We start from the raw sequence: 26,587 nt of genomic DNA on the forward strand, positions 1-26,587 counted from the left end.
AGAGGCATTTGGTGGATGCGTTTACTTGCGTTTTACCACTACTGCAGGTGTTGTTGGTGTAAATCTGTTAACCTCAAAATCCCGAGTAGCTCCAATTCAACATTCAACAATCCCTCGGATAGAGCTGTGTGGAGCCTTACTTGTAGCAGAGCTGATATCTGAGGTTAAAACTGAGTTGAAGTTATTAAATATTATTATAGCACCCTCTGACGTCTACCTATGGACTGATTCCACTATTGTTATTTCTTGGATTCGAAGCAAGAGTCTGTTTCAAGTTTATGTCTCAAACAGATTGGCTCGTATCCTCGACTTAACCACGTCCAACCAATGGTTTCATGTACCCACTAATCATAACCCCGCTGATCTCATAACAAGAGGTCTAGATGCTGGCTCAATTTCCTCATCGCAGCTATGGTGGTCTGGACCTACCTGGTTAAGTGATGAACATACCATGTGGCCCAGCGTTCCAACTTTGCCATCAGAACTTCCTGAGCTTAGACCTGTAAAATTAATATTAACTACCGTGCAAACATCTCTAGCTTGGATATCAAACACCTATTCAAATTGGATGAAACTGTTGAGAATAACAGTTCTAGTACAGCGATTCACTGTCAATTGTTCTCCTGTGTCCAGGGGACGAAAACAAAAGTTAGTTGGCTTCATTCGTAGCGAAGAACTTCAATGGGCAAAGCATTTTTGGTTGTTGAAAACTCAAGCTGAAGCCTTCTCTGATGAAATTGCTGCTCTTAAAGCCAGTAAATTGGTCCCACGTCATAGCTGCCTCAAGCAGCTGAACCCTTTCATTGATAAACTTGGTCTGATTCGTGTGGGTGGTCGTCTCGCCAATGCCCCCATTGCAGATTCAAAAAAATTTCCAATTGTACTTCCTTGCAAAGGTAAAATCACACAGTTATTATTTGAATACGAGCATTGCAAGTTATTGCACATAGGACCACAGTCATTGTTGGCGCATATGAACAATGAATTTTGGCCAATCCGAGGGAGAAGTATAGCAAAACAAACAGTATCCCGGTGTATACAATGTTTCCGTTCCAGGCCCAAATTCATCCCACCGTTTATGGCACCCCTTCCACGAGAACGTGTGACTATCAAACGACCGTTTTCAAATGTGGGAGTAGACTATTGTGGACCATTCACCATTCGAAGTGGTTTGCGAAGAGTGTCATCAACGAAGGGTTATATTTGTGTGTTTGTGTGTTTAGTCACCAGGGCTGTTCATTTGGAATTGGTATCTTCCCTCACAACTGCTGATTTCTTAGCAACATTATCCAGATTCATGTCAAGGCGTGGCCAAGTTCTTAATATATATAGTGATAATGGCACTAATTTTGTGGGTGCTGATAGTGAGTTACAAAGGAAGATTCGAGAATTCAACAAAGAAACCAAAATTCATGAATTTTTGGCAGTCAAAGGCATTACTTGGCATTTCATTCCCCCATCGTCGCCACATTTTGGTGGTTTATGGGAGTCGGCTGTCAAGTCTGCAAAGAAGCACCTCTACTGCATTTCAAAGGGTGTAATGATGACATATGATGAAACAACAACCTTAATTTGTCAAATCGAAGCGGTTTTGAACTCTCGTCCATTAACACCATTGTCTGCATCTCCGTCTGATTTCACAGCACTAACACCGGGTCATTTCCTTGTTGGTGGTCCTCTGATGTTACCACCAGAACCAGATGTTTCAAATGTTCCATTGAATCGACTACGCAGATTTCAGCTAATGCAATCACAGATGCAAGGCTTCTGGAAAAGATGGTCATCTGAATATCTTCCTCAAGTTCAAAAAAGAGGCAAATGGACCAAGCCAACAAGAAATGTGCAAATCGATGACCTTGCTATTTTGAAAGATGATTCATTGCCACCCATTCACTGGCATTTAGTACGTATAAAAAAAACTCACCCAGGACTGGATGGAATAGTACGAGCCGCAACTGTCCGTAATTCTGCTGGCCTAGAGTTCAAGCGTCCGGTGGTCAAGTTAGCTATTTTGCCTACAGCTCAAGACGAAGAAGACATCAACATCATCGCTTCCACTTTGTAAAGCCCCTGGGCTATTTATTTCTTTGTTAATTTATTATATTAAATATTCATTAATTTCATGTTATATTCATAAATCATAGAAGTTATACTATTTAATCATTTGTATACATGTTTATTTGTATTAAGATTTATAATTCTTTTGTAGTCTTCACTAGACATTTTATATTATATTTAGTTTAATTCAAACGTTAGAAAGGATATCCTTTCAAAGGGGGGTGTATGTTTGCACTAAGGCAGTATTCAGTATATAAATGTATTATTATTTATTATTATTGTAGTGGCTGCGCACGTTGTCTCCCTGTCGGCTGTGATATTAGTGATATGCTCTTATCAGGTTGATAGTGAGCGGAGTGCGTAACTCCAACGGTTTTGTTTTTGTATTTCTTGTCATATTGTAATTTGTATTTATTATGGTTTCTCTAGTAACGTCTTCGTTTTCTAATGTTTAAGATCTTTGTCAAGTTTACTGAGAGACAGTGCAATCAATTATTGTTCTAGTTTAATCTATTTATTGTATTTCGATGACACTGTCCGTCTGCGAGCTTATAAAAGCCCGGACGCACCAGCTCCGAGGGCCTTTTTTTCTCTTTTTGTCTTTAGGCCTCTTTTCGTATCGTTTTTGTTGTATAAAATCATTAAAATCCACGTGTGCTGTTCAGCTACTATATTATTATTCGGTCGCCTTCCTTTGGTAATGTATTCGTTCCTACGATCATAATATTTTCAGATATAATATTTTATTTTTCCCAGCAGGGTGGTCATTATTTGTATTGGTTTTGTGGTTCATTGTTCCTGTGGCTTGCTCGTCAGCGGATACTTTAAAACGGTCGCACGTGTGCGGTTGACATTATTATTATATTTTGTGTATTTTTTATTATTGTATTACGTTCCCGGCACGGTCGCGTGGGATGAAATCCGCCGATTAAAGTAACCGCCTGCATTGTATTTTGTGAGTACCTTGTTTTCTGTATAGTATTATTGTATTATTAGAATATTATAGTTTGTGCCAAGTGGCCATTTTTTTTTTATATTATACTCATTTTTTGTATTGGCCGACTGAGGCATATATTATATATAGTTTTTTATATTATACTCATTTTTGTATTGGCCGACTGAGGCATATATTATATATAGTTTTTTATATTATACTCATTTTTGTATTGGCCGACTAAGGCATATATTATACATACATTCTTACATACATTCTTATTATATTAATTCAATTAGTGCTAATCAAGCACATATAGGTACATTCATTCATATTATATTCAATTAGTGCTAATCAAGCACATATAGGTACATTCATTCATATTATATTCATTTAAGTAGAGCTAATCAAGCACATATACATTTTTATATTGCATTCTTGTTTATATTATACATTATACATTATAGTCATTTGTTGAGCCAGCAGGGCTACTCATATTGTTACACATTATTATCATAATTATTTTATATTATTATATTATTATTAACATTATTATAAATTGTTATTCCATATTATTATTCTCTGGCGTAGAGGCGTACCTGATTTTATTTAAATAAAGGACGTCAAATGCGCAACCANTTAAATAATATTTGTGCCTGGATGTATTTTTAATATTTTTCATCTGATATTGTAAATATAATATATTAGTAACCTTGATTTAATTTTTCAAGCTTTTTGACCCAACAAAAAAAATTTTAAATAGCTCAAAACAAGTTAAAATATTTTGAAAATTGTATGGTATAAAGAAAACGCAGATATAAACATTAATTCAAAATTGCATGTATCTACGTTAAGTTTTTTTAGAGTAACATGAAAAAAAATCGATATTGTCGGAAACCGAGTTTCTCGTAAAAATCTCCTTTTTCCTGGGTTTTTATTTGTATTTCCTGCCACTTACGAAAACTATTTGGAATTCTTTACTTTTGACCAAAAAAGTACCAACTAGATTAACTTTAAGACCACAAAAATTTTTGTTGAAGAAAATCGAAGCATTTTTACTGTTCCAAAACGTAATGTTAGACACAAAAAATAAATAAAAAAACACACATCATTGTAAAATAAATATACATTCATCACTCCGTTCACAATCTAAAATATTAAAAATGGTAATTTATACAAAAAAATAATTAGTTATTTAGTATCAAACCGTTAAACAATTTTTGTGATAACGTTACTTAAAATTAAAACGTTATAATTTTTTTATGTTTATTGTCGTTGGCAGTATAAACGTTATTTTTTTTTAGGTTCATCGTGATTAGAAATTTAAACGTTATTTTTTTACGGTTATATTGTTATTGGAAATTTTAACTTTATTCAAATATTCTGTTTGTAGTTATTGAAAATTAAAACGTTTTCATTTTTACATTCAAATTTTTACCACCATTTAAAATTAAAATATGATGTAGGTAGTACCATTGATTATAAATACTAGGTAGGTTCAATATTACGATCAATTTTCAATATTACGTCTATTATATTTTCGATGTTTAATATTTATTTTATTTAAACATAAAACCAGATGTATGTATCTAATTCTACACTTTACAGCTGTTTGATCCACTAAATTCAAATTTTTAAGTACTGCGTGTAATTTTGTTATCTACGTAGATTTTCAGAAACAATATATGTGCGATGTAGTCATGTAGAGCACTCTAAAAAAGGAAGACAAAAATTATTCAATTTTCTATTTAGACAAAGAAATGCCCATATTTTAATATTTTAAATTGTAACATAAGAAATCACATTGTCATAAGGCTTAAAAATTATTTTGATATCTAACTAGAAAAATGACATAAAACTTAAACTGTGTAACTTTGATAAAACTGATACATATAATTGATACAGTTTTGGTAAAATACTGTGTATCTAAGTAATTATAGTCTAAGAACCGTTTTTTAAAAAAAAGAAAGCTTAAAATCTTGTAAACTGCATGTTAATCAATAACTATGTATAAAAAAATTTAGCTATCATAATAAATATAATCAATAAATAAAAATAATGTTGCTCCACGTGGAATAGCATGGGTATATCTTACTCATAATCTTAGTAGTTTATGGTTAAAACTTCTATAGCTATGGATTATGATTCTAACTATTATTCCGATTGGTGCCTGAAATGTGAAGTAACATTTCTGTTATTTTTAACATTTATTTTCCATTATATTTTTTAATTGGCGACTTTCGATTTCACTGATTTCCGAGTAAAAATAAACATGTTACATTATACCTGCATATCCGCACAATATAACCGGGCACAAATTTAAAAATAAATACCATAGAATGCCTCAAGCTATTCGTGGAATTCAATCTTATTGAAATCGCCTATAACGCTAATATTCATTATAATAATATAATATTATTAAATATTAAATAATTAATATTATAAACGTAATAAGTAAAAATTATGAAAATAAACTATTAAGTTTAATGATCGTTTATCAATTTACGATTTTTTTTGTCTTCTGTCATGTTTCGTTTTATGATTTTTTAAGTTATTGGTTTATCGTTTTGTTTTTTGTTTTACTAAAATTCTAAAATTGCCGTTTATTGCTATGTTTTGTAATGATAATTTAATATTACCGTTTACAGTTGACCGTTTTGTTTCAGTTATCTATTTCAATTTTTTTTTTTCTAGTATAACGTTATAATCATAACGTTATGTAAACGTTTTTGAGCCCTGATTTAAAGGGTGTTCTGTAAAATGCTCATCGTATACGTAAATGTTTTCCTATACATAAGTATTCCGTCTTGATTTTTCACATTAATTAAAAACCAACTTAAATTAATGGTTAAAACGGTTTACATTTTTTGGAGAAAAAATTAGTATAGATTCATAATAATTAACGACATTATTCATCACATCGTTAAATTCATATTAAACATGTTTTAATTTTTAATTCTCATGATTTACTAAACAAGTCTTACTCAAAATTATCGATCTCGTTGTCTTTTTTATAATTTAGACAAACGGTCGAGCACGAATGGATTTTAATTTTCAATTTTATCCATCACAGTAGCCATATGGAAAATAAACAATATTTATTAAACTTGAGATGCGCATGCGGTTGACGGATATAATCAAACTTTACGTGTCCGATAAATCCTATATTTCAGTACACAGTGTGAACGACCACATTGTGAACAAATTACGGGATGTTAACTGTAGCGAACATTTCAAAAGTGGCCTTTTTGTGAAATATTTTCAAATTTCAAGGAAGTGTATAAAATCGGTTACAGATTCATAGAATGGTCATCTATTCATAAAAAACATTGCGAACATATTTAACACCCAAAGTGATTACGAAAAACAATATTTTGGCTTCCTTTCAAATATTTTGACCCATTGTATAAATTTTAAGTTACACACAACCATACGGAATACACGATGCACCATTTCCAAGAATGCATGGTCAATATTTTTTCCGTAAGTTATTCTATTGACGAGCTTAATCAAAATCGTATGAATTAGTCAGCTATTTCACATTTTCTCAAAACGTCGATAATATCATTTTCTGATATCCATTTGCATGGTGTAGGCACACGAAAATTTGGCATTCGTTATCTCACTCCATGTGTCTATATTATTAATGACCTAGATTCTGGTTAAATTCAACATCTGAGTAAATACAACAATAAGTGTGCAAATGATACGCCTCACAGATGTGATATAGGCTTTTTTAAACACATAAAAATCGTTATTATACGTGGCCTAAGACGATATGGCTGTATGTGCACAATGTAAACTGCGGCAACACGAAATTTTTCCTACAATTCAATGTAAAGTAAACTGCTGCAATTAATGTTATAAATGTAGGAACCTAGTATAAACTTACTGTTTGTACATATCGATACGAATATGTGATGCATGTATGAGGTTGTCGCTCAACTGATATTGAAGATATGTATCAGGAACCTTGTATTAAATTTTCGAGCTTATGGACCCAAAAAATTAAATTTTACTACCATTAATTATTTTTAAAAAATTGGTTATGTCGTTAAACAACTGAAAACGAGTGAAAATATTTTGAAAATGTTATCAAGTATATGAATTGAAAATATGAATATGGTAAACATTTCAAGTATCTAAAGATATTCGTTTTTGAATTACAACAATATAAAAAGTTGGCTACGTGATAAATTTAATAATTTTTGAAATGTTGAAAAAGGGTAAACTTCAAACTCTCATTGAAATTAAAAAAAAAAAAAATTTTTTATTCCTGAGATATAGGTCTGAAATGTTATAGAACATTTAGTTCCAGATGATTTTATTTTATCATAATGTAATATGGGTTGGTAAAATTGGTTGTTTTATAATATTACAGTTATTAAAATTTAAAAATGATCCAAAATACTACTTAAATAATGGAAAAAATTGAATTTAAAAATAATAGACAATATATTAAACATTTATTTGTAAGTTTAATTTTCGGTAAATTAAATTTATAAAACTATTAAAAATAAATTTTGAAGGGAAGTAAAAACCAAAAAATATACGAATATAAAATTTAATATAAATAATAACAATTACAATTTTTTTTTTATTTATCTAAAATGTGTGCAAAATTCATCCTGAAAAAATTATTGAAATGTCCTATGATAATATTAAAAATGCAAAGAAACGCTAATGTAAATAAATTAATATATTCCGAATCAAGGGAGTGAATATAACTTATTTTTATTGGTTTTTTTTTAACTAAGGCCAATAAAAATATATGCTCCTTAAAAGTACTTGATAAATGTCATACAAGGTTTTTCATGAGTTTTTGTAAGGGAAAATTAAAAATATAGTTCAGCAGTAATCCACAATACATTTTTTATGATGGCTTAAATTAGAATATTCACAATACTCTTAAAAATCACAAATCATTTTTAATGAGAAATTCATAAAAGTTTTTCTTTTTATATCTATGATTTTAAAACGGAATACTAGATTTTTCATAAGTTTTTCTACCTTTAAAAAAAAAAAAATCCTTGCGGAAAGTCAATTAAAGTTTTTATGAGCATTTGAAGCTTAAATTTTTATTGACTTGAATGTACATTCACTCAATTTCTAGTGGAACGATTTTCTTATTTTTTGTAGTGATTTAAAAACCATAAATTCCTGCTCGAAATTTACATTAAAGTTTTGAACTATTTAAGGACATTTAAAATTTTCAATTTTTAGATTTTAAGCATAGCCAATGAATTCATACATTTTACAATAACGTTTGTATTTTTCTGTCTGTTATCAACATACGAGATGTTAAATTTTCTCAGATTCTTAACATCAGCATCTATACTTTTTAAATACAAAAAAAAAAAGCTTATAAATGAATGTCACTCTGTTGTACATACAGTAGGTTACAATACTGGGTCACCGTAATTGATGGTGTTAAATTTGAAATTATATGTGTTAATTATACCCAAAATATACTTAATTTTACTAAGTAATCAAATATGCAGAATACTTTTCAAAATATTAGTCTCTGTACTTCAATACTTTTAAAAAGTTTTTTGGTAAATATTAATTTTGATTATGTTTGCACTGGGTTTGTGCTAGATACTATAAGTAGAGTAAAAGTGTTTCAAAGACCCATGTATAATGTAGGGGAAATGCCCTGTAATAATTCAGAGTTTTGATTTTGAAATAATTTTAGATTTTTTCTCCCCGATATCGAACATAGTAAAATAATCACACAATACCTATATAAAAATTAAAGGTATGTAATATCATCAAATCATTTAACTACATTTTGTCAATTTTTCATCCGTTTAATTAAATCAATACAAATACGATATACCACAAATACGATAGGTATGCCTTGCGATGGTTTATAGTCAACAACTCTGTTACCCTATTAATGTTTACATGTGTATCGATGATTATATTCAATTTATAATTTTTATTTAAAAGGGAAAGTAATATTATAACTTATAAGTTTAACATTTTTATGATTGGTGGCGGTTCATGGTTGCCGCGGGTGGGGTTATGATAACAAATTAAATATACATTAAAATAATACATAATAATATTATTAGGTATATAATTATTACTATAAACAATAAATTATATTTGTCGAAATATTTCAGGCCGCAGTAGATAAAAAATGTATTATATAACATCATAACTTAAATTATACTCTATAATATACTATTTTGCTATATAGTTTCTATAGTATAGTTAGAAATATTGATACGGAAATAATATATTATTAAATTTAAAAATAATACTCGTCAATAGCTGCTGACAACTTACTACGCACGTATATGTAGTTAATAGTTAATTTTAAAACTAAATTAGCTATAACAATTTTGTGCCTTCTCTTATATGCATGTGACATGCAATGGGTTTAATGTTAAATACACTTTATTTACACAGACTTTAAAAACTAAATACGGTGTTCAATAACAAATAGTGAATATCATTCAAATGTTTAAAGAAGAAGGGGAGCAAGTCACTTATAAAAGTCATCAAGAAACATTATTTTATTTCATTTACTATTCAGATTATTTTCATTACATTAATTTATTAAATAAAAATGATATTTTTTAAACACAGTTTAATAACTATGCCAATTATAGCTATTGCAATTTTGGTTGTGCCAGCTATGACGTTAGATTTGATATACAAATTAGGTATGGATTATTTATTGATATAAAATGATTGTAATTTTATTATTTTTTGTTGTGTTGATAAACAATATACATCATCAGTGAATTGTAAATTTGTTTAGAGTTAAATTGTAAACTAAGTCGTATATAAATATATAACCTTACAGATCAATATAATGTATATCATTTAAATACCAGATTTTAATTGGATATAATATTATGATCTAGGTAGTACCTAATAATTTTATATTTAATGATCTAAAAACAAACGATTCTTTGATGTTAGAAGGAACATTTAATGCTCTGTATATCACATTTGTATAATCTAATATTAGTGTAGGTACTCTGCAGCTGAATAATTTATTTTATTTTTCATGATATAAGTAATTTTCCAGTTATAATATTGTATGTACTGTTTTATTTTTAGATTTTTGTCGAAGTAAGTACCTAAGCTTTTTAATTAACAATAAATACAAATTTGACTACGATATTCAGAATAGTTAAATGAATTAAAGAAATATATTATATTATGTATTCTTAAATTATATTTGAATGCTTTGTTCCATAGTCATAAACACTCACTATTAATATTTAATTAGCCAATTGTAATTTTTTTCGTCCTTAAAATAAGAATTAGTTTTTATTTCATTACCGATTAGTGGACCGTAAAGCTGGTTACACACGGAGCGGTTTAACCGCGCGCGGTCGCGGTTTTTATCCGCCGCGGATTTTCTTTAAAAATTAAACACCTATATTTAAATGGGTATATTCAAACGAAGTAAACTGGCTAGCGGACGACAGCGGTCGACCGCCTCGAATCACGCTTGCTCAATTTTCGGGCGGTCGACCGCGTCCGCCAGCTAAAATTAAACTGTGGATTTCCAATAGCCATATTCACACGAAGCGGTTCGTCCGCCAACGACCGCGGATTTATGGCGGTTTTTTCATTCATAACAGCGTTCATAATCCGCCTCGTGTGTAAGCAAACAGCGGATACGGACGCGGACGTGATAGCGGTCGAAATCCGCCTCGTGTGTAAGTTAAGTTTGGAAGCGGTCGCGGACGCTGGTGCGGATAGGAACCGTGACCGAGCGCGGCTAAACCGCTCCGTGTGTAGCCAGCTTTACACAATCGTTTATGTTATCTAACACTTGAAGAGTTTGTATACAACAATAATTATAATTTTAAAACGTTATAGATATTTTAAAAAATGTCTGTAATTTTAAAAGTGAGTTAATTGTACATATAAGTAATTTTATTTATTCTACTTAATTTTATTACTATAATATACCTACATAATAAATATTACTAGGTAATTAAAATTATCCATTGGTTTAATGATCATATTGTTAAATTATTATTTATTTAGGCTATTTTGTTTTACAAAATATTTGGAATGTTACATTTTTACCAAATTATGTTTATTTTATAGTTTTGTGTTGGTACATGATAAAATTTTCAAAATTTTTCGACTCTTTTAAACTATTTATAGACATTTGAAATTGCATATTATTTAAGCTTATTTTTTCAATAAATGTCAATAGTAATATTGAATTGTTTTTTTGAAGTTCAATTCAAGGTTCCTCGTGAGTTGTCATAATAGTCGTTGAGCCATTGTCCATTGGAACAATTTTACAATTAAAGTACCTGTTTAAAATTTAAATAGTTATACAATTTTATTAAAATAAATCATCAGACTATATAAATTGAAAAAAAAAAAACAAACAATTGCAATATCAGTGGACATTTTTCAATAATTAATATTAAATATAATATTCGCATTTTATTTACTCAATTCCACATATGTGTAACTCAGTGAACACAGTGTTATCGCATTAAACTAAACTAATAACAAATTAATAATAATTATTATTACTATATAGACATAGTAAATAGTAATAGTTGTAGTTATAGACTCTCACTGTTGTGTAGTTTGGTGTGCGATATCCGTACTATTGATAATTATTCTTACGCGATGTTATAATCTACTTGACTTATTGTGGTGTATATATTATGTCAAGCACAAAAATCATCATGCCATTTGAATTTTTATTTGAATGGAAAACCGACTATAATTAAAAGTTTGTATACGATGAAAAGTCGGCTACGACACGATTGAGCATAGAACACCTTTTTTTGCGACACGATTGAGCATAAATTGTCGGGGCATCAAAGGAAATTGAAATACAAACGAAAACCAACATGATTGAGCATAAAAAGCTCTGCAACGTTGCCATTTTCAATTTTGAAATGTATTATACAAAAAAATGTATTTGAATAATTATAATAATTCAAAATATAACATAGTATATAAATCTGTTTGATAATAATAAAATAATAATAATAATAGTTATGACTTATGAAAATAATAAAATCAAAATATTTATAAATCAAATTGATATACCTTGGTATCTGTTTCCAAGTTGGCTTAAATATATTAATAAAGATTCCGTATTCTTACGATTTAAATACTGGTTGCAGGCTTGAATATTAAATTCAATTTTTTTTATTTCTTTAGCGGATTGTAATTTTCTGGGCTCACGGCTGGCGCAGATATAATAATAATTGGTGTAATAATACGTGAAAATAATAAATTACAAAATGTTGGCAACTGAATTTGGCAACATCGCATAAAATATTCTATGCTCAATCGCGTTGCTAAAAAGGTCATGCTCAAGCTCAATCGTTTTATGCTCAATCGTGCTTTACCGGAAAAATCATATCCTTAAAATATTTATCTTTCGGAAATGTAATTATCAAATATTGGAAGCAAATAAACCTCCTACAATCCCTATCCATACGAAATTCATAACGTGGGTCCACAGTAACATATCAAAAAAATATGGAATGTTCATTGTATAATCCATAAGGTATAAGCACTAAGCAGCTGTTTCAGTACCTGGTGCATTAAATAATATAATATGTATGTAGTTGTAGTAGGTATTACACTATCAAATATAATACTGGAATAATTAAATTTCAGATAATTATTCAGATTACATAGCAATTGGTTTCAATGGTATGTATTTGAAACTCAATAATTAATACAATTTTAAATATCATACATCGTGGCTGTATACATTTATCTAGTTAATCTATATACCTACTACCAGATTAAATATCAAAATCTATAAAATATTTTCTAACATAAGAGCAATCATGAATATCTGAAGACTTATTAAGATTAATTAAATTATTATAAAATTAGTCAAAAGTCTGTTTTGGGTAAAAATCGTTTTATAATTATAAAAATAAATTAACCTTTTTATTATTGTGTTTAATTGGTTCTATTTATTTTTTAGAGGCAAATTGTAAGTATTTTCATTATTAATTTTTTGTTAGTCAAGTCATATTAATTTTTTAGAGTGTGCTATAGTTCTGTCACAGTTTACAGATTACTTAATTATGATTTGTCTATAGAACAGATTATTAATAAACCTATTTTAAGTAAAAATTATAATTAAAAAATATACCTGCAGTTGACAGCGTTAGTCTCTACTTTATTATCTAAACTACTGACTAATGTACTTTCTTTTGGTATAAGTTGTTAATTTGACCTTATTTAAAGTTGATAATGAACTATTTTATGTACTTATATTATTCCATGTTGGTGCCTACTCTCATTTTGATATACTTTTGACACTTTTGATATTGTACAATTTTTGTATGTTCCTATGATTATTAATTTTTTTTTAATTACATATTACATCACTTTTATTGATTTACAACATAATTTTAATAGATCGCTTGTAACTTTTTTAGTGTTTACAAAATAGATACTTTAGTCATAATTGATAGTCGAATTGTAATAATAAAATTAAATAGCATAATTAACACAAGACAAACAATTTACACATATTTGATTTATGCTCCATCATTTTAAAACTCTATTTCTTCAACAATTTCGTAAGATTATTAGTTGATATATAATTACCTTTATTCATAGAAAATGGTTAATAATCCGGATCTATCGGAAATATCAAAATCAACTACAATAAAAAAAACGACGGACCTATCAAGACATTTTTAATGTAATTGAAAACCCTTTGTCTTCTAACAAGGACTGTTAAACCGCTCCGTGTGTAGCCAGCTTTAGTTCTGATACACATCTTGGCGAAGGTGACTCGGCCACATACATTTGAATGTACCTATTGTGTTCTGTTTATTAATTGTTTTTATAACATAAAATAATTTTTTTATATACATTTGGAGGGATTATTTAAATTCATTTAAGCTTATTATTTACTTTACAGAATAACATATAGTCCAATAGTTGTTTTGACTTTTGAGGGATTTTGACTTTTTTATTTTATTATTTCTGTAGCATACAAATTAATATAGACAACGATGGTTTTTAGTTATTTTATTTATAATTATAATTATTGTACATTTAGTATAGCAATGATTAATTTTATTTAGCACAAGTTGAAAACCTTTTTTTTTTTTTAAATGACAACATTGTTCAAACATTGTCTTAGATTAGAACTTCATTAAATTATCTGTTACCCTTAAACAAATATCGTTTATAGGAAAATATATATTTGTACTGTCAATACTGAAATTATTGAATATAATAATATTAATTAAATAAAAATTTCACAGCGTATGGCGTGGATACTATTATTATATAATATATATAGTATATATCCATAATAAATACTGTGGCACTCGTCGTGCTAAGGTATGATATCATATCAAGACGTCGTTTGGTCACTTCTCAACAGGAATAATAATTGTATAAGTATGCATATATTATACTGGCATATATCAATATAGTACATATTGAAAGTATCTATAATATCTGTGCATAGTAGGAATCGGTAGGTATATAATATATAAATCACGGAATGTCATGATATTGATCGTATTGTAGTGAGTAACCATAGTACATATCGATATCACCAACAAATTAACGCTGAAATAAATCATAATCAAATATATTTGTAATTGTGAATTATAAATGGTTATGAATATGTAATAGATATTATTTCAAACTTCTTACAGATAACATTAAACCCGAAGAGTTAATTCGTACGTAATATTTGTGTTTTCTTTTACTGTATATTTGTGTGCTGGGTATAGCATTACGCAATTGCTTGATGGCTTATGCGATACTATCTAATAGCATATTTTATTAATTGTAATTATTTTTACCACTGTCATCCAAATTTTTCAAATTGGAGATATTTTATAAATACAAATAGTTAAATTTGTTGCACTTTTGTTATTGTATATTTTTAATTGTCTAAATTTGATGGTAACAATCAAACCATAGCTCATAGCCGTATTTATTTTAAATATGATATTTTGTCATAAGGCAGAAGACAATTAACATAATATAGTGTCTAACAATGTAGTTCATATGTTTTACTTATGTTAATGCTAGGAATGGAATTTTTTTTTTTTACTAAAAACATTTTCAAAAAAATGTATTGTTATTACTATTCAATTTTAAAATAAAAATCCACTATTGAAATTGTTGAATATAGTTTTCCATCGTTATTCATTAAAATTTTATTTTTTTTAGCAATGTTTGGTAAGTACATTTTGTTTTGTCTAACGAAGCTCTCTTAAGGAAGTGATGGAGGGAACAAAACCAATGCTGCATTGAAGTAGTGGGGGAGGGCGCCAACCACGAGGAAGGGAACCAATTGCAGCAGCATAATATATTAATATGCGTCCATTCCATAGTTATATAAAACAACTAGATACAACTACAGGATAATATTGAAGTTGGCAGCCATAGCCAACAAGGCAAAATTGCAAGATTGATAATATATATGTATTTCGAATATATATTATATCATATAAATATTTATAGGTATCTTATCTATTGAGTTATTTTGTAAACATTGCAATGTCAACATATGGCCTAACGACTTCAACGATCCTGTGGGATTGCAATATGCAGTCCACTATCTAGTTGTTTTATATGTCTATGTTCCATTATCAATCACTCAATATCTCTCTTTTCTCTGCTCACTCTCTTTTCAAGCCAAACGTTGTCAGACGTATGATAATTATCATATTTGAAAGATTTGTATCGATCATGTATGATGTACTAAATCGTACACATAACTACGATACTTTTGATATTTTTCATTATTTTATTTTATAATCATTTGACCATACTAACATACTATACTTATCAATAACCAGGTACTAATAATGATATTTCACAATGATGTCACAGAATAGATAAATAGGGTAGTAAAGTATAGGTTGGCGTTAGCATATTATATCTATTATAGTTCTATTGTATCATACATGCCATGTAATGTTTATTTTAGTATTTATCATGGATAGTTCTCAAAGTAATTTTTCTGTAAATTACTGTTAAGAACATGTAAAACCAACAATTCATGCAAATCAAAACAATTCTCTACGTAATGAAAATTTACAAATAAGTAGTGGATCTAGTATTTAAGGTTGGATAACTTTTAAATATGTGTAAAGTATGTTCCAAAGGTTAGTTTGTTCCGTGTGTATGTGTTATAAAGTTTATGTAATATATGAGGACGAAATGTAGTGTCATATGCTTTTGCAATGTCTAATGGAGACCAGGCTAAATACATGTCCTTTTTTAAACGACTCATATATTTCGGCCTGTCTTTTTTGAAAACAGTTGTATGTTCTTCTATATTGTTGGAAGCTATGCTAATGAAGATAAATTTGATAAGATTTTTTTAAAAATCATTCCAATCTTGAGTCCATAATTTTGAAAAATCGTACACATTGTGTTGAAGAGTGAGATAGGTTTATATAGGTCTACCCATTTGTTTCAAATTCATTTTCACCCGGTTTAGGTTATGGTATAGTTATTGTGTGTTTCTAAACTGACGATAGATGTCCAGTAGGACTGAATATCATATTGTAGATTTTTAGTAATGTTTTATATGCAGATGCAGGTAGATTTAGAAAAATGTAGGGAATGTCATCTGGGCCAGGAGATTGTCTTCTTCATTTAGATATAACTGTCAGTCATTCATCGAAAGAGATAGTTGTGTTCAAACACATGTGTTCTGAAATGTATGGATTGAGGCTAGAAATGAAGTGTTGGCTACGTTGATTTCTGGTTCTTCCTACAAAGCCTTTCACGTAGTTGCTGTCAAAGTTCTTTTTATGAAAATATTAACATAGAACATTTGCAACTGATGCAGGGTAAGTGTTTAGTGTTTCGTCTATTATTATGAGAATTTTTTGTTCATTGTTTTGTCGCTATTTACTGAATATCTGTATTTGCAATTACACGCTTTAAGTGTGATTTAGTTGTTTCAATGGAGTCATTTAATTTTCCAGGTCTCTGAAAAATTTCTAATGCTATGTTCTTATTTTAAATCGAATCTTTGGTGTCAGGGCTAAGCCAAAGGACACTTGTATACTTCATACTGCTCATTGGTATATTAGCCACTTTTATAATACATTCGTTGATGTATGTTACTTTTTCGTCAATTGTTGACATAGGTAATGAGTAATTTACTAAGTTAAGTTCAGCTAGTTGGCTGAAGAAAGTCCAATCTGGGTTCCTTTGTTTCCAATTGGTATTAATTGGGTTGTGTGTGGTTAGAACTTAGGAATTGCATCAGTTTATATCATATATTTCGGAAGAACTAATCATAAGAATCTTTGTCCCAAGGAAGTGCTCGATAAGGATAGATCAATCGCAGAGAACTGACTGAGAGTTGGATTCATCTTGGTGGGACCTCTAGAGTTGAGTATTATGATATTGCCATCTTAAATCTTAAATAAAACATCAAACATCATACTAACAAATGTTTAACACATAATATCGACTTAAAACTATTATGAAATCCTTCTACATAATGATTTGTTGTTACTAAATGTCATTCTATTATTAAAAAGAGTTCCAAATTCCAATTTTAATGTTCGTTTGGTTTCTTTCTATGTCCGTCTAGTTTAATGAACCATGCTTTTTTGGATAAAGTCTCACAAGTATTTAATATTTTTTCGTTATCTGTGTAGTAATTACTTTCAATTAACTTATTTGAACTTATTATGAAATTATTACATCATCCTTCGGTATAAATGATAAAACAACTGTTAATATACTTAATATATTGTTATGTAAATACAGTCTTTGCTGTATTTTTGTTGAGAGCCAAAGTTCTGAAAGGGGCACCACATTAGAACACATAAAAAACCACACATTTAGGTACTGAAGTACTTGGAAATTCTGATTTAATTACATTGATAGCTTTTTCATAATCAACCCTGGTAGTTTTTGTATATTAATTGGGCATTAATGACTTAAAAGCTACAAACAGTATACGATTAGTACCTGTATACTATATCTGGTAGTATTACATAAACACTGGGAACCATATTTAAATAGAATATACATGCTATAAATATACTATAAATCGTGTATAATTATGTACAAATCGATCAAACTACAGAAAATGTTTCTTCACAGTTTTTTATTCTTCTATTAATTGATATTTTTTAGCAATTGATTTTTAATGTTATGTTAGGTTAGGATAGGTTATAGTATACCAAAAAATATTATTATGAATATTCACACATCACAATTAATATCTCATAAATTTTCAGTAGAAAAGACCAAAGAGGTCCATCAAATTGGACATTTCTATAAATTTCAAACTGTATATACTGTATTATTATTAATGATTACCATACTATATTATTTATGTATGTTTTGCAGTTGAAATGTGTAAGTACGGTTTTTTTAATTGTCTCATTTTCTGGAATAATCAAAAGAAAAATTCAAAATTAGTTAGAACTAAATCAAAAAATGAAGAAATGAATAACTCGTGAACAGCTTTCACATGTTTGCTATACTATAAATAAGTGGTTTTCAATAGATTTATAAACGTGGTACACAGTGATCTTCACAATATATTTATGGCACATGCCTCATCCACAAACAACGTTTCCTTCATAAAAAACATTTTTTTTAGGTTATTGTTCAATTTTTTACGTACACCAAATTTTAGTTAATTATATAATATATATATATTACTATTTTTTAAATTATTTTCTACTGTGTTATATTTTTCTTGATTAAAATTAGTATAAAAAAAATATAGAATATACTAACATATACCTAAAATCTATTAATGGAAGATATGTAGGTCCATGGTCATAAATACATATATTTTAATATATAAATACATTATCATTTACAGTCAATCAACGTACGTATTATTAATTTATATTTTGAACAGGGACATAATTATTTAATTTTTAGTAAAAATAATTTATGAAATGTAAGATTCTGACAGGAACTACGAATGTATCAGTATTACAAAATCCGTTTTGAAACGTTAAAAGTAATTTCATTTTCCACATCTAAGATGATAATCCAGTAGACAATTGGATCTAGTTAGTATAACTGGAGATTAAAATTAAAAACAACTTCACTAATATTTCAAAATAATTCAGATCAGCAAGTAGTGTTTATGAATTTTTAATTAAATTTGCAAATTTTTGTAATCTAGATGAATTTTGTATGAATTTAAATTAAATGAAAACATTTGTTGGTATTATTCATTTTTGTGTTATCTCCTACCTACCAAATAATTTTAAGTCATGTAAATATTTAATTCATATTACAAATAATTTATATTACTACTCATATTTTATAACAAATATTATAACAATACTATAAAAATAATTTTTTTTCCAGTTGATCTACGTACGTGGTTCTTATATTATTTTAATGAATTAGTATTATCATATTTTTTTGTGGGTGTTATTTCAAATGTGTGCAAATGAAATTCATGTGCTTGGAATTAAAAGGTGTTAACAACTAGTTTTATTTTATAAACCGATTTTTAAATGATATCCACCATTTTACACTATATATTATAACGGTATAAAACTCTTATATTTTCTAATACCCGGTTAACAAGAAAGGGGGAATTTTTCCTAAACATATATCATTGTAATGTCAGAAAAAGTGGGTAAATAATTTAAACTTTAAATAAATATATAGTATCAATAGTAATTTATTATTATTTATGTAAGTATAAAGCGGGTAGGTATAAAACAAAAAATGAAATAATGGTAGGAACCTGCAATCATACTTGACAATGACTGGTCTACTACTTTTAACACACAGCCTGCTGACTTATCTGCCACAAGGTTACAGGATTCTATTCTTGACGCCATTCAACGATTCGTTCCACTTAAATCATTTCGTAGATCAACCTTCCCGTCATGGGTTTCCCCCGTTCTCAAATCTCTTCTTTTTTAAAAAAAATCAGCTCATAAAAAATTCAAAAAAAAAGGCTCGTTCCATGACTACAACTCGTTCTCCAATCTACGTTCTCAATGTAAAGCATTATCTAAATCATGTTTAAGGACTCATATCAATGTTGCTCAGCCCAACCTACCTCTAACCCATGTGATTTCTGGTCTTTCATAAATAAGAGACATGACTCTTGTTCGATTCCTAATCAAGTATACTTGAATGATATCTCTGCTAATGGTCCCGATGTTGCTCAACTTTTTTCTACTTTCTTCGCCTCTACTTATAAACAACCTTCAGCTACCCCTAACTTAACTCTAATGAATATTGAAATCCCACAGGTCTCTTTCTTACCTAGCCATTTATCTATTTCCATTGAGGAAGTATCTGATGCTCTCATGACGCTATCTAATGTCCGTGGGGTGGGCCCTGATGATATTCCAGCTTCTTTATTTTTTAAATGTCATGAGGTGCCCCGCTCTGCACTATTTTCAACAAGTCTCTCACTGAGGGAATTTTTCCAACTGTTTGGAAAATTAGTCGTGTTACACCGATCCTAAAATCTGGTGATCCAACTCTAGTCATGAATTATAGACCAATATCAAATCTTCCCTTCATTGGCAAACTTTTTGAACTGATAGTTCTTAAAAAAATTGAACGCTCTCTTCATTCTACATTGTCTACAGACCAACATGGCTTTTTTCCTGGTCGTTCCACTATGACCAGTTCACTAGATTTTTCTTGCTTTATCCGTGATGCCTTTAGAGGTAGTTTCCAAGTTGACGCTATTTTCACCGACTTTTCAAAAGCATTTGATTCAGTTGATCATAACTATCTCATCTACACTTTGGATAAACTGGAAATAGGTTTTCCTCTTTTATCATGGATTCGCTCATATCTAGTGGATAGATGGCAATATGTTAAGTTGTTCAATATCTCATCAAGTAAATTTAAGGTTTCTTCTGGCGTTCCGCAAGGTGGACATTTATCTCCATTACTATTTAATATTTTTGTTAATTCAATATTTAGCAATGTACCAACGGACAGTTTACTTCTTTTTGCTGATGATGCTAAGCTGTTCTCCAGGATATCTTCCAGTACAGATTGTGACGTCCTTCAATCATCATTAAATAATTTTATTAACTGGTGTCAGGCTGTCGGCCTTGCCCTAAACTTTGATAAATGTAAAATCATATCATTCTCCAGATCACGGATTCCAGTGGACCACGTATATATTTATAATGACTCACCCCTAACTCGTGTGTCTGAAGTAAAAGATCTAGGTATAATATATACTGCCTCACTTTCCTTCAGACCTCATATTGATTATATCACTTGTAAGGCCTTACGTCTTCTGGGATTCGTTAGCCGCCACACTAAACAATTCAACTCAGCCTCTTGCATTATAACCCTTTATTCTGCTCTTATTCGTTCAATTCTCGACTATGGGTCAGTCATTTGGAATCCTCATCTTAAAACGGAAATAAAATTTATTAAACGAGTCCAGACTAGATTCCTAAGCTATGCAGGATTCTTATTAAAAATTGAACACCCCCAACATTCATACCAACATGTCATGGGCGCGCTTAATCTCTTCTCCCTCGGGGACAGGCGACTAATTGCAGATCGTAACTTCCTTTTAAAATTAATCCAGGGTAAAATTGATGCTCCAGGTCTCCTTGAGCGTATTAGCTTTAGAGTTCCTACCGCCAATACCAGATCAACCGATTCCTTTCACATCCCAACTTCCCGTTCAAACTTTTTATCTAATGATCCTTTGGTTAGAGCTATACGCAATTTAAATAATAATAATTTTGATATATGGCCTTAAATTTCTTATTCAACCAACGTGTGTAATTTTCCTATTAAAATTATTATTATTCTTATTTCTTAGTATATTGTTTAACATAATCATTTATGTATTTTATTCTTATCACTAACGTTAATTTATGTAATATCGTTATTGCTATATGTAAAAAGCCGTTTGACGTTTATACAAATAAATAAATAAAAAAATAAATAAAATACTTCTTATTAACAATATTTTTTTAAATATTTCCATATCATACCAGATATACCATAGACCTGTATTAGTTGAATTATGAAGAGTGGGATATAGAGAAAAAAAATCAAGAATACACAACTTACAATATCTAGCACCCATTGACATTTGTTTCTGGGTACTGATACCTCCATACCATTCGGGATCAAATTTTGTAAAAAGTTAATAATTTTCTTTAAAAAAAAAACATTTCAAATTTTTTTTTTATTTTACGAATAAATTTATAACATTAGCGTGAATGAAATTACAGGAAATTTATCAGTATGTTTTCGTATAGGCTATGATAATTCAGAAGTATCTGAACCGTCTTAATTGTTTCTGATACAACATACTAATTAATTCAATAACTGTTTACCTCGAATTCTGATGTCCTAACTCAATATTAAATATCAATAACAAACTGCTATGGTCAGTGTGGTATATGGTTTGAAGACTCCATAAGATATTTTAATGGTGGAAAGTTGATTGGCTTTTCAGTGATTATTTTTAAACTTTGGTGAGTAAGTTATTTAGTCTCTGGTCACTCTCAGTCGGAGAATAGATTGAGAATGAGGGACGAGAATCACATTTTTCACATACTAGATAATTTAAACATTATATTATTACTGTAAAAATGTAAGCATACGTACACACACTACACTAATAAACCTTCTCAATACTTCCAAGATACCAGCATGTGAATAGAAATCTGACAGATCCATCATAACATAATTAAAAGAAAAATCTAAGGTTCAAAAATATATCGTTTTTCGTTTTAGTTATTTTACTTTTAGTTTTTTTTTTATTGACAATAGTAGTAAAGCAGATAGGTTCTATCTACGAAGTAAAACAAATTAGAGGGTTGACTATCATTAAAAATAATAATTTACAAAAGGATATAATATAGAGATATACAAGTTTTAAATTGTTCTGCCAGAGAATTAGATATTTGTTGAAAGAATATATTTTGACTTTTGGTTCCAAGGCCATGGAATGCTAAATACTCGGATTATTTTATAATATCCTTATTATGTTATAAAATACCTAAATGGATGCGAGATATTTTTGTTGATTTATTAACTTATTACAACAATTATTGTGTTAAATAATATTCAACGGATTTTTTGACGTACATTTTTTTATTATTTTTCAGCAACTGGTATGAAACTTTTCTTGTGTTTTTTATTTCGTCGATCTTTATAATTAATTTTGTGACAGTCGACATCATAGTCGGCTCCTATCACATGATGAATAATGACATGGTCAATACCCTGTTGTTGGTTCGATTCTTGTCAAGAAAACTAACTTTTCTGGTATTGTTTTCTAATATCTTGTATTTATTTTGAGTTTTATTTTGTATACAAAATCAAACCAAAGAAACCTGCTTGTGTGATTGCTGATTACGATGCTGATCGTTACGGTTTTTTTGGTACCTTCTGTAATGAAGTTTCACTTCATTCGTGCGTACTCCCAATACTCACATTTTAAATGTTTCGTACGAATTTACATAGACAATATTTTTATTTCTCAAAATTGTTTTTAATAAATTAAAAATAATAGAAAATAAAATTTTCAAAAGCAATACATTATGATTGAGCGTGGCCTTTCCCGAATGTTTAGTTCTAAGGTCAGCTACATTGTTTGTAGTCACAATTATATTGTCGGACTTGGTTATCATTTCGGTAACGTTTTTGATGTGATTGATCAGTGTAAACATTTAAGTATGACATTTTTAGCACATTTTTCTGTAGAGAACTTGTATTAAAAATATTAAAAATATTACAATTTTTTATTTTTATAAATATTTTGGAGTGAACTAAATTGTATAATACAAGGAATTGTTTTTTAGTATAAAATTGTTTTTAGCGAAGAGAATCGATAAATTTTAAAATAAGTCTCTCTTCAATCTTATCATTAGAAGGCTATTTTTTAAATGTACATACTTATTAATTGTTACCGGATATTTTCTTTCTAGACAAAATTCGTAAGTTTATTTTACTCTAAGTAATCATTTTATTTTATACGATATATTATATTAATCTTTAATGTGTAGGTATATGGTTTCAAAATATAAAATTATAATTTTTTTTTTACACTACCCGAAGTCTTTTTTATTATAATTGTTCGCGCCGGGAACGATACAATAATTATAGCTCGTGCGCCCGGTACCGCAATACTTGTACGCAACGTTCACACACCGATCGACTTATGTTTGTGTGTATATATGTTATAGCGACTCAAGGGAAGTGGCCGGGTTCGCCGAGCAAGACCAGAGAGTGCTAGTGTGTGGTGGGTGTGTGAGTGTGTAGATGTGAGAGTGTGTAAGCTTATAAAATAATGACAGAAAGGTAACTCTATATTTTAATAATGGATAACACGGTTGCTGGTAAAAATGGTTGCTGTATTGTACACAAATAAATAATTATTGTGGACACAAGGAATATAAAAAATCACAGCAACATAAAGGTATAAAAATATGACTAATAATATTGTGGCCCTTCTGGCCCAACAAGATATAATAATAATAATGTGCCAGCTATTTGAGCTATGGCTGGTATATAAATATAATAATAAATAATAAATAATAAACTCACAATTTTGGACGGTGCACGGCTGGCCAGCTGCTACCTATCCTGTATATAATAATGAAAATAATAATAACACAACAATGAATATAATGCCCGCGGCGATTAGCGTACGCGGCAAAATTGATACAAGTGGCGATTCGCGACTTCACTTATACAAAATAAAAATAAGTATGGCAATTCGTGGCTTAAATTTTACAACACAATAATGGTCATGACGAATTGCGCACACTAACATTAACGAAACAATATATTAAATTATACTACAAACAATATAAATTGTACACCTCATCACGGCGATTTGCGCACGTAATATTTTCGGCGTTGGCGTAACGGGATGGACTGACGATTCCGGCGGCCGTGTTAAAGCTTCCACACAGCGAGCCGTCGGCGGCTGCATTACATAACTCATTATCTACATTTATATATTACATAATAATTCACGGACGACACAATTGACATAAAAATAATAAATACAAAACTTGCGGTGTGTGTGTGTGTGTGTGATCGGTCGGTGTGGACGGACTATTATGACGCTACCGCCGGCGCGAACAATAATGATCAATGATCTTTAACAATACTTTTTAGAGATGTACATAAATATTAAAATAAATATTTTAGTAAATACATACAAAAGCATCACTCCCAGTGGTGAGGACAGGCCTTAGTCTAATATTTTATACTAAGTCATATGGTCTTCAGAGTTTGTTTTGTGTGGTGAGGGTTATCAAGTAGTTGAATTCCTGCTGGATTGGTGTGCTGATTTAGACTTATCTCGTGCTTTCTGGAAAATTTGGTTAAGTAATCTCGTCCTGGACGGATCTCGATGGATAATGTAATTTCTATTGAACCGGTATGCTGAGGTAATATTACGATTCATGGACACTTCCCCGTCAGCCATTTCCCCGTCCATATTATATTATTTATATATAAGGAATTAAAAAAAATGTAATTCATAATTTATTGATCATGTAAATATAACATTATTTATAATATCTTGAAAGAATAATATAATGAATTTAAAAAAAATATGAAAATTCTGATTTCGTACTATCTATGCATCACGTATACATATCGATATAATATCCCCGTCCATTAATCTAAATGAAATCAGCTTCAATTATAGAACCAATACTATACTACACAAGCATATTTGCCAAAAACAAACAATAATATTGAAGGTTGGCATTCTTATCTTTATTAGCTGCGTCTCATCCTACCATATGGCGACTTATTGAGGGTCTTAAAAAAGAACAACGGTTCACTGAATTAAAAGTTAACCAATTTATTGCTGGACAAGAACCTCCAGCAAAAAAGAAAAAATATCGCGATGTTGCTAGAAGTATACAAAATATTGTATCTACATGTGACGAACGTGATCTGGATGAGTATTTAATTGGAATCGCTCAAAATTTAGAGCTACAAAATAAATTAAAACAACGGTAATTTTTATATTTTTTTAAATTAATTTCATCTATTATTACTATTTCAGCACGAAAGTTATAATTATTTATAATAAATAGGTACAGAGATAATAGATTGACAATGTATATTATGTTATTGTTGCCGCCGCAACATAGTAGGTAGCAAGTAAAATAAGAATGTAATTATCACTAGTCACGGAGGAACAGCTGGTCTCACTCACACATATCACGTTATTTGTATTGTTTTATTTTTGTATTGAATGTGTCTTGTGAGTTATATAATATGCAGATTAAACGTTATGGCCCGCCGCGTCTACGCAAATATTATTTAACACGGCCGCCGTGCTTTTTTGTCTCGTACCCAACGTCGCCTAGTTAACACGGTGTGTACAAAAATTATTTCGATCAGTTTTAACTAAGTTATGCAAATATAATTTTTTATTATAATCATTAGCGCCAGAAGGGCCTAATTATTACATCACATATTGTAACAAATTAATTTATTATACCTTTGTGTCGGCGCGAATCGCCAACTTATAATATTTGTGTGTTAACACCATTTGCGTGTTTACATTTTTATGTAAAATTTATAGCACAGGATCAGCTGGCCAGTCTGCGCTCAAACTGCTGTGAGTTATTTATTAATATATTTTTGTTACATTTA

The 26,587-nt window shown here is 29.5% G+C and overlaps 1 protein-coding gene across 1 annotated transcript; it reads left to right on the plus strand.

Moving 5' to 3' along the window:
- Nucleotides 1-47: 47 nt before the first annotated feature.
- LOC111041145 lies at nucleotides 48-2,065 on the plus strand (the record flags this gene model as incomplete). The annotated part of the gene is made up of 1 exon (XM_022325334.1): nucleotides 48-2,065. A coding segment is annotated over one exon (2,018 nt), but the record flags the coding sequence as incomplete, so codon positions are not given.
- Nucleotides 2,066-26,587: the final 24,522 nt, after the last annotated feature.

The sequence above is a fragment of the Myzus persicae genome, unplaced genomic scaffold (assembly GCF_001856785.1).
Source record: "Myzus persicae strain clone G006 unplaced genomic scaffold, MPER_G0061.0, whole genome shotgun sequence".
Taxonomy (NCBI): domain Eukaryota; kingdom Metazoa; phylum Arthropoda; class Insecta; order Hemiptera; family Aphididae; genus Myzus; species Myzus persicae.